Below are 10,009 nucleotides of genomic sequence, written 5' to 3'. Positions count from 1 at the left end.
GGCTAACAGAAAAACATTCCAAACACTACATTGTTAAAGGATTTGGAAAAATACCTCATATTTAATTACAAACTCAGACATTTTGAATATTAAAAATGGGTTCTGAAATTGCAATAAAGCATTTACATTATTTCTATTGGTATAATTTTGAAAATAACTGCCATTTTTGACTACCAGTGGAGTTGCAAACTCCTTGCAAATGTCATTGCTCACGTATCTTGGCAATAGTGAATAACATTGCAAACTATATGAGAGTGCAGCTATCTCTTAAAGATATTCATTTCTTTTCCTTTGGATAGATGGTATACCCAGAAGTGAGATTGCTATGTTATATGGTAATTATAATTTTAACTTTTTGACGAACTTCCAAGCTATTTTCCATAACGACTGTGCTGCTTTACATTCATAACAATAGCATGCAGAGGTTCTGTCTTCTCCATATGCTTGCCAACACTTGTTACTTCCTATCTTTCTGATAACAGCCTAACTAACAGGTGTGAGGTGATACAGATTGTGGTTGTGATCTGCATTTCCCTGGTTATTAGTGCTGGTCACCTTCTCATTTGCCTGTTGGCCACTCAGATGGCTTCTTTGGAAAAATGTCCATTCAGATCTTTTGCCAATTTTTCATGAGGTTATTATTATTATTTTTTTATTAAATCATAACTGTCTACATTAATGTGATCATGGGGCATCATACACTAGTTTCATAGACCGTTTGACACATTTTCATCACACTGGTTAACATAGCCTTCCTGGCATTTTCTTAGTTATTGTGCTAAGACATTTACATTCCACATTTACTAAGTTTCACATATACCCTTGTAAGATGCAGTACAGTTTATTATTATTTTTATTCCCTATTGAGTTGTGTGAGTTCCCTACATATTTTGAATATCAATCCCTTATCAGATAAAGGTTTGTTAACATTTTCTCCTATTACGTAAGCAGCTCACCATTTACATTGCTGTACAGAAACTTTTTAGTTTGATGTCGTCCCACTTGCTTATTTTTGCTTTTGTTGCCTGTGCATTTGGTGTCTTAGCCAAAAATCCTTTACCAAAACCAAGATCAAAAATCATTCCCCCTGTGTTTTCTTATAGGAGTTTTATGGCCTCACTTCTTACATTCAAGTCTTTAATCTATTTTTACTTAATTTTTTAGTATGATTTAAAGCAAGGATTTAATTTCAGGCTTTTGCATGTGAGTATTTTCATACATAGTAGATATTTTACCAAATATTACACATGAAAAATTAGGTTAAGCAAAATTTTGATTAACAGAAAACAGATTCTTCAAATCCTCAGAAAGATCGTGGGACTTTGAATCAGATTTCTGTAGTGTTTTTGTCATTAGGACGAGCATCTCACTTTGTTCCGTACTGTTATTCTACCTCAGTGCTTCAGAGGAAATTGTCTCTCTGCTGCTGTGTTTTGCTTATTTTGCCCATGTTAATTACACAGATGGTTCATTAGTGATGTCTGAACCTGGTCACCAAGGACCTTCCCCTTTATTCCTTCAGATGATCCCAGTGCACCTCCAGGAGAGAGAGCAGAAAACATAAATAATGCTATTTTGTGTGTAGAAAATCTAACTCTCTGCTCAAAAAGATCACAGTATCTACCTTTCTGGAACCAGAAGAAATTCTTGTTTTATCCTCCCTTACATTAAATTTTCTTACCCTCATTACAAAGACCAAAGAAAATGTTTCCAAGTTTTAAACTGAGAGTCTCTAGAGTTCTTATCTTATGTGAAAATGAGAAAGTAGGAGAGCTCTAGACCCTTCAGAAGATGACTGCCTAGTAAATCATGTTAAACCAGTACAAAGTCAGGTCTTTCCTAACTCAGTTAAACTCACTAGGGAGCTGCCACCAGAAACTATGAAAAGATTTGAAAGAGTAAGTACTACAAGGTTGGTATGACAATTACTTTCTCTTTTGAGAGATAAAAGAAAGAAATATTTGTTGATATATTCTTCTGTAATTTTGTTATTAAGTTTGTTTCAACTTTTTCATATGAAAACTATGATGGATACCCTCTGAAACTATGGAACAACCCTTTGACAAGGCAAATGTTATAAGCAGGGCATACTGATGCATCCCTATGGATAACAGATGTGGTCATTTATGCAGTGCAATCTAAAGACACAGAAATACACCTTCCAAATCCAGGGAATATATTCCAGAAAAAGAATGTAACATTGCTTAAAATTGCAACATTTTCTAAATTAAAAATTTTATTTTATGATTAAATACTTAAACAAATAATATAAAGCCTCCTATTAGTTTAATACAATTGTTACTTTAATATTGAAGTGAGACAACTTACTCTATTGACAGGCCTTTCACAAGGCATTGTAGAAAATGATCAGGGTGAAGAAGACTATTACACTAAGACAGTTTTGGCCTCGTGTGTGTTCAGAGGGTAAAGGATGAAAAAGAGATAAGGAGATAGAAGAGATGGCAATTCTGAGTTATCTCATACTTTGTTCTTCTCCTTCTTCTTCTTCTTTTAATTTCAGGTTAATGTGAGGGTACAACCAATCAGGTCATAATATTTGAATTTGTTAGGTAGCATCCCACTTGTAGACATGCCCCATTAAGTGGAAGCACTCCAAAACCCTCTTTTGCCCCTGTCTCATTCATCCTTCTCCCAACTTGAAGTGAAATGAGTTTTCTCCTATGTGGGCATGAATTAGATTGACTACCATTTTCATATTAGCATTGAGTACATTGGATATTTGCTTGTCCATTCTTCTGATACTTTACTGAGAAGAATGTGTTTCACCTCCATCTAGGTTAATACAAAATATGTGAAGTCACCACCTTTTTTGTGGCTGACTAGTATTCCATGGTATACATACACCAGATATTTGTGGGCTTGGAATAGTTAGGAGATCATTAGTTCTGACATGAAGCAAATCAAAGTATAAGGCATATTATCAGCACACCATTTTACTTATATAAAAGAGAAACAATCAATAAATTGATTTTATCCAACAAAATCACAAAGTCAAAAGTGGGATATTCATAAAAGAAAGAGGATTGAGGGGATATGGAACATCTCAGAGAATTTGAAAACAACTCTGTTTTCCTTTCCTGGGATAAGATGATGGGAAAGGCTCCCTAAGGAACTAGTCTTTGGGGAAAGAAGGTTTAGTTTTCATCCAAGGACACAGTTTTAGTATCATGGATTTTCTGATAACTCTTGAGAGTTTCACTAAGCAAGCATGACAGGCTGCAATATTGGCCAGTATACTTTGTTAACATCTTCACCCTAGTCATGCCAGATCTGCACCACCACCCTTAAAAGACATGTTTATTAGGTTTCCTGCATAAGTGCCCATGCCTCTGTGATGTCCCGTTAAGGTGCAAGGTGGACCTTGATATATGTATTTCATGGGATTTTTTATAAGACATGTGTCCATAGGAAGGAGGAATTTATTTTCCGAGGCTCAGAAGACTCATGGTATTTGTGGTAATTTTTAAAATGCAAACTGTAGGGCGGCTCCTGTGGCTCAAAGGAGTAGGGCGCCTGCCCCATATGCTGGAGGTGGTGAGTTCAAACCCAGTCCCAGCCAAAAACTGCAAAAAAATAAATGAATAAATAAAATGCAAACTGATTAATTAAAAAAATAATAAAATGCAAAGTGAGTGAAAAATCATTTGTATAACAAGCTAATGTGTCTGTCCTGAGGACAGATCATGTCATTCAGTGATGAAGAAACAGCAAGAACCCTAGAGATTGTATTTTCACATAAGACATATGTTCATAGCTTATTTCCATAACCACTGGAAATAATCAATGCAGGCAAAGGACAAGGAGTGGAAATAGACATTTCCTCTGCTCAAGAAGGCATGTAATGGTGCAAGATCACTCAACAAAATGAAATCAATAATGCAAATAGAAGATGCCGGTTAGAATTTTGTCATCCGTCATTTCTGTCTGAACTTGTAAATATAGAAATTCGGCAATTCTTGGATGATGTAAGGGGCAGCACAGGTATACAATGTAGATGACGTCCAGGTTGCTCAGCAAACGTCCTTAAAAAAGACAGTTCTCGCATGGAAATAAGCATATGGAGCTCTAAGTGATTGAATTGCATTTCTTTTAATTTCTATGTTATTCACTAGCATCTGACCTCACTTGCTTACAGCCTACATAAAATTTATTAAGCTTTGAGTTCCAGAAATCTACATTTGTAACAAATACATTTGATGATTCTAATTCACAGAGCTATACACACCAAACAACCTAGTCAAATGCAAGTGTTTCTGGAAGAAAGACAGTAAAGCGTTAGGTAAATACAACTGAGAAAATTTTAATACCAATCAGATGAGTTTTATAACACAGAGCCCATCCTGGCGCCTGGTTAGTACTAGATGCTGGATGGAATAGTTAAATTTAAACCAGATTGTTTCATATATTCCAATACCCAAGTGGGGGCAGGTCCCATCATGAAATTCAGTGGATGTGCAATCACAGGTTGGAGAAGCGAGCAAAGGATACAGGGCTGCATAATTCCTAGGGAGGAGTGGAGGAACAAAGTCGGAATGTACACTTCACGCAATACACTCACAGCTCCTGCACCTGCTGAGTCAGGCACAAGGAGGTTAGCAATTTAGGAAGGGGGGGTCCACAGTACGGACGCTCTGGAGCAGACTTTACATTTGTCACAACTAGTCTTCTGAAACAGAAAATATATTCACCCTTAGTCAACATGATATAAAGAATTAAAAATGAATTTAAAGTGCCATTGTGTTTCTGAAGCGAAAAAGAGACAGGAGGCTGTTTAAACTTAAAAGTTTGGGTGAAGGCGAAAGAAGGTAAAAAGTAGAAAAGGACAAAGTATAGGTTATACAGTTCTGATAATTAAGTAGATAAATTTTGTCTTTTTCACTCAGAATAAGCTTCTATCTATCTCCTTTCCAAATGCTGGTTTTTCCCCGTATGTGTGACTCACCAGCAGCCTATTCACAAGCGACTGAGACCGGTGGGTGTGGAGTCAAAAACTACTTTGCAGAATGTGCCACAGCCTGTTAGAAATTATGGAAGGTACAGTTTATGTAGGTAGTCTTCTGGTGCTCAGAATATACATTTCAACAGCCTTTTTGAAGTCTGACATATACAAAAACCGTGCATATTTCGTGTATTAAATGTGATGAGTTTGGAAGTATGCACACACCCATGGGACTGTCACCATGATCAATGTAACACATATGTCCATCACACTTAAGATTTATTGCTCCATCAACCTAGCTTTAGTGAGTTATTCCTTTTGGGGGTCTCTTTTTTAGTTTTTAGGGTTTGGTTTTTTTAATACAAACCTAACATGATACCTTCCTTCTTACATTTTCAGTGCGCGGTGCAGTGTCGCCAACTACAGGCGCCGGGTTGTCAGCGCATCTTCAGAACTTACTGTGAGTACCTGAAATTTACAACTCTTACAGCTCCTATTTCCCACCCCTTCATGCTCTGGCTGCCAAGATCCTAATTCTCTACTTCTGAGTCTAGTGGTTTTAGATACCTCAGTTGGGTGGAATCATGGAGGGTTTTCCCTCTGGAAATAGCTCACTTTACTCACATAACGTCTTCAAGGATCTTCCATGTGGTTACCTATGCAGGGTTTTCTCTTTAAGAGAAAAAAAGCATACCTTTTTATTTGACATACCTACTTTGTTGTAGATCTGTTTGTAATTTGGAGATTAACTGTTTTACAGATACACGGTATGTAAATATTTTCCCCATACTTTAAGTTGTTTGCTAAATCTGCCAGTATTCCCCAATTTTTATCATTTTCTTCTTTATTTTAGACAATATGAGGATGAGTTAATATTTTGTAGCATTAATTATTAGAAAGCTAAATAGTTCCAATTACTTTTTGACTGTGTATGGACTTCTGAGTATTCCAATATAAGGAAGAATCTTAACCATGATTTCACCGTGCATGGGGGTAGTAGAATTACCAAAAGAGAGAAGTTGTTTGAAACTAAATTTTTCCCACTCAATATATCTCTTAACTCTTTCTATAGCTGACTCCCACTAACTGCAAAAGAAATATTCACTCTTATAAGATTGTGTCAAGAGAAACTTAGCTGCTCTGATACTCTACAAAAAGCCAAATAAACAGTTTTACTTTATAAGTGTTCCAGGCAAAAAGAAATGTGATGATATTATTTTTCCTTTATTGAAATTACTAAATCTACAAGGTTTAGTAATTTACAATCTCTTCATGCCAAATATTTTTATTTCTCTGCAAACATCACTCACTGAGTTTGGTTCTGAGCAATGCGTAGAATTGCACATCTAAGTGAACCTTCTATGTATAAAACGATGAGTAGATTTAATATTTTGAATATGAAAAGGCTATTTCAGTAATGACTTTCAAATTACACTTAATTAGCAAATGTACTAAGAATTGGTATGAAAGAAATGGATTTCAGGAAATTAGTGGGAAAATAAATTACTTAAAACAACAACAAAAAGATAATGCCTTAGAAATAATCATAGGATACAGCTGCACTTCTAATCTTTTTCACATTATGGTGGAAGCCCTCTAGCATACTTTCCCCTTAAAAAAAAAAGTAAGTCTACTATGTAAAAGATAAAAATACAAGTTAAATTTACATAAAAGTTATACTAACTCATTCATTCAAAATTTATTGAACACATGAATGGGCACAGTTTCTACACCAACAAAGAATATAACAAAGAACATACAAAGCTCCTGTTCAGAATTTTCCAGTGATCCTAAGATGATTAACATATTCTTGAAATTCATGGAGATATCCATACATGTGACCTATGTCAATTCCAGCTGATTTTAGTGAAGTAAAATAACCCAAAGTCCCTTGTATAAGAGGAATAAATCTTTAGGACACCTTGAAAAAGAAAGGAACAAGGAAAGTAAAACAACCTCAGTCTCTGAAAAATGGTATATGAGGGTCAATTCTGAAAAAAGGAAATAAAAATTACAAGTACCTAACAAGGAAGAGGTCAGGAGAGAGATGATTAACACAAACAAGTAAATAAACAACAATAACAGATAGGGAATTAGAACATTAAGTGTAAAAAGTAGTTCACAGGCCAATCAAAGCTCTGGAAAAAATGTTAGAAAAAGAAGGTTTGCAGAGTATAGAATTGAAACTATTCAGACCTTTTCCTTAAGAATACATTCAAAATAACAGTGTGTATTTTGAAACAGATGTGAACATGAGAACTTTGACCAACTGACTAGACTAGGCATTAACGAACATAGCTAATTCTCAGTATAAAAATAACTGTGGTATTTCATCATTCAATTTATGAAAAGCCCTGTGTATACCTGATATTTAAAAAATATAAGTTTGGAAAATGTCTCTACTTTAAAGAAATTTGTGGAAACATACAGGAAAAACCATAATTATGGTACAGAATATAATACAATGTGATATATTCCAAGACAGGTAAGTAGCAGGCACTTGAAAAGAACACAGGAGCATAATTTTACATTATCTATTTGGGTGAATGAAAATTTCAATGAGGAGCTAATACCTAAGAAGAATTCCGAAGGACTGATCAGCATTAGTCAAAAGATTACCTCCTGCAGCGGAGATACCATGTAGAGAATATGGAAAATTACAAGTGGTAATACAAGTGGTTAGTGGAACATAAGTCAAAGGAAGAAAGGTAAGAAAATGGCAAATGACGAAATGAGAAAATGAAGAAAATCCTGTCCATGAAGAGCTTTCCAGTCCACACAAAAGAGATTAATCTGTGAAATAGTAACACCAGAGAAGAGAAGGCTGGGAGATAGACTATAACTATAGTCTATAGTAAGGCAGATATCTGTGGAACATCCAATTTGTGATGTACACTTAGGGATGGATCTGGTCTTTGAAATAAATCACATAGGTGATCCTTAAATCAAATGGCCTGGATGTCATCACCCTTGAAGAGTAGAGAGTACCAAGAATGGCAACCAGAAACAGGAGGCCAGGGGGCTAAAGATAGATTTTGGGGGAATATCAATATCTCACAAAGAGAGAGGAGACTCGAATGGGGATATTAAAACAAAAGATCTAAAGCTAGAAAGAACATCAGAATGATGGCATGTAACCCAGTTAAGGAATGATTGAAATATTAATTTTAATTGTTATGCCAATTCCAGGCAAGATAAAACTAAACTATGCCCTTAGCATCAACAGTAATTACGTCCTTGCAGGCTTGAGGAAAGCTGCAGGAGGTGAGAGTGAAAGTGAGGACACAGAGGGTTGGGGCGTAAATGGAGTGAGAGTGAGATCATAAGGGAACACTATGTCTTTTTAAAAGATTTATTAGCAGAATAAAACAGACACAGCCTACAAGACTGTACTTAGCAATGTTAATTAGTAATGTTAATTATGGATTAATGTTAATTTTCAGACATTTTAGGTTATGGGACTTTTAGAAACGAGAACTAGTCACTTAACTGAACATAAAATGAAAGTGACAATGTTCCTTTCATAAACACCTTGAACCCAAGTTTTCCACACACTATAGATAAAACAGTTGTACATCAAATATCTGTAGGTACTATAGTGTTGGTTATGAGAAATTCCTATAGGGGAGAATAAAAGGTCCAGGGAACGGCTCTTTACGTCTATTGTGTTGTGATGCTGTCATGGTTGTTTTATTTGCCTTTCAGGAGAAATATATCTTTCCCTTAAAAAGCCCTTGGATAATAACAATTACCTGTATATGTCCTATATTCAGAGTTTATCTTCGACAAAGAAATTTAAGTGCCCATGAAATGGCATCATTATTTTCCAAACCATTTATAAGTCTAATCCAGGCAATAATCTACAATCAGATGAGTTTGTGATTTCTCAAACCTTTCTCAAGGTATAATAAAAGAAAAGGTTGGACTGTTTTTCAATAACACAAATTCCAGGGGAAACATCCACTGCTTATATATAAAATTCAGAAAGACTGTTGGAATATTAAAGGTAATGATTATTATGTGAAGGGTGAAAATAAATGCAGACTGGTTTCTTTGGGCTCCAATGTACAGCCTTTGCCATAGAGACCGAGTATCTCCCTCCTGGTAGTGATGAGAAACCACACAGCAGTAACAACTTTCATCCTGCTGGGGCTGACAGATGACCCACAGATGCAAGTTCTACTTTTCATCTTTCTATTTCTCACCTACATACTGAGTGTAACAGGGAACCTGACTATTATCACCCTCACCTTAGTGGACCACCACCTAAAAACTCCTATGTACTTTTTCCTCAGAAATTTTTCCTTCTTAGAAGTCTCCTTCACCACGGTCTGTATTCCCAGGTTCCTGTACAGTATATCAACTGGGGACAACACTGTTTCCTACAATGCTTGTGCAAGTCAAATATTCTTTGTTTTTCTCTTTGGGGCCACAGAATTTTTCCTCTTGGCAGCCATGTCCTATGACCGCTACGTGGCCATCTGCAAACCCCTGCATTATATGGTCATCATGAACAACAGGGTGTGCACCTTATTAGTCCTCTGTTGTTGGGTGGCTGGACTGATGATCATTGTTCCACCGCTCAGCTTGGGCCTCCAGCTTGAATTCTGTGACTCCAATGCCATTGATCATTTCAGCTGCGATGCAGGGCCCCTCCTGAAGATCTCGTGCTCAGATACATGGGTAATAGAACAGATGGTTATCCTTGTGGCTGTATTTGCACTCATTATCACCCTGGTCTGTGTCATTCTGTCTTACTCATACATAATCAGAACAATTCTGAGATTCCCCTCTGTTCAGCAAAGGAAAAAAGCGTTTTCCACCTGTTCATCTCACATGATTGTGGTTTCCATTGCCTATGGAAGCTGCATCTTTATCTACGTCAAGCCCTCAGCAAAGGATGAGGTGGCCATAAATAAAGGCGTGTCTGTGCTCACAACCTCTGTGGCACCCTTGTTGAACCCCTTTATTTACACCCTGAGAAACAAACAAGTAAAACAAGCCTTCAATGACTCTATAAAGATGATTGCATTTTTTTCAAAGAAGTAG

At 36.2% G+C, this 10,009-nt stretch overlaps 1 protein-coding gene across 1 annotated transcript; it reads left to right on the top strand.

Annotated features, from left to right (window-relative positions):
- The first annotated feature begins 9,070 nt into the window (after positions 1 to 9,070).
- On the top strand, positions 9,071 to 10,009 carry LOC128562275 (olfactory receptor 6C2). Its single transcript, XM_053557064.1, has one exon. The coding sequence runs from the start codon at positions 9,071 to 9,073 to the stop codon at positions 10,007 to 10,009; it is 939 nt and encodes a 312-aa protein (XP_053413039.1).

This window comes from Nycticebus coucang, chromosome 12 (assembly GCF_027406575.1).
Source record: "Nycticebus coucang isolate mNycCou1 chromosome 12, mNycCou1.pri, whole genome shotgun sequence".
In the NCBI taxonomy this organism is placed as follows: domain Eukaryota; kingdom Metazoa; phylum Chordata; class Mammalia; order Primates; family Lorisidae; genus Nycticebus; species Nycticebus coucang.
This window is presented reverse-complemented; position numbering and strand designations above follow the sequence as displayed.

What these genes read in the sequence shown, in the direction of transcription:
- LOC128562275 (XM_053557064.1), top strand. Translation starts at nt 9,071, where the DNA reads ATGAGAAACCACACAGCAGTAACAACTTTCATCCTGCTGGGGCTGACA.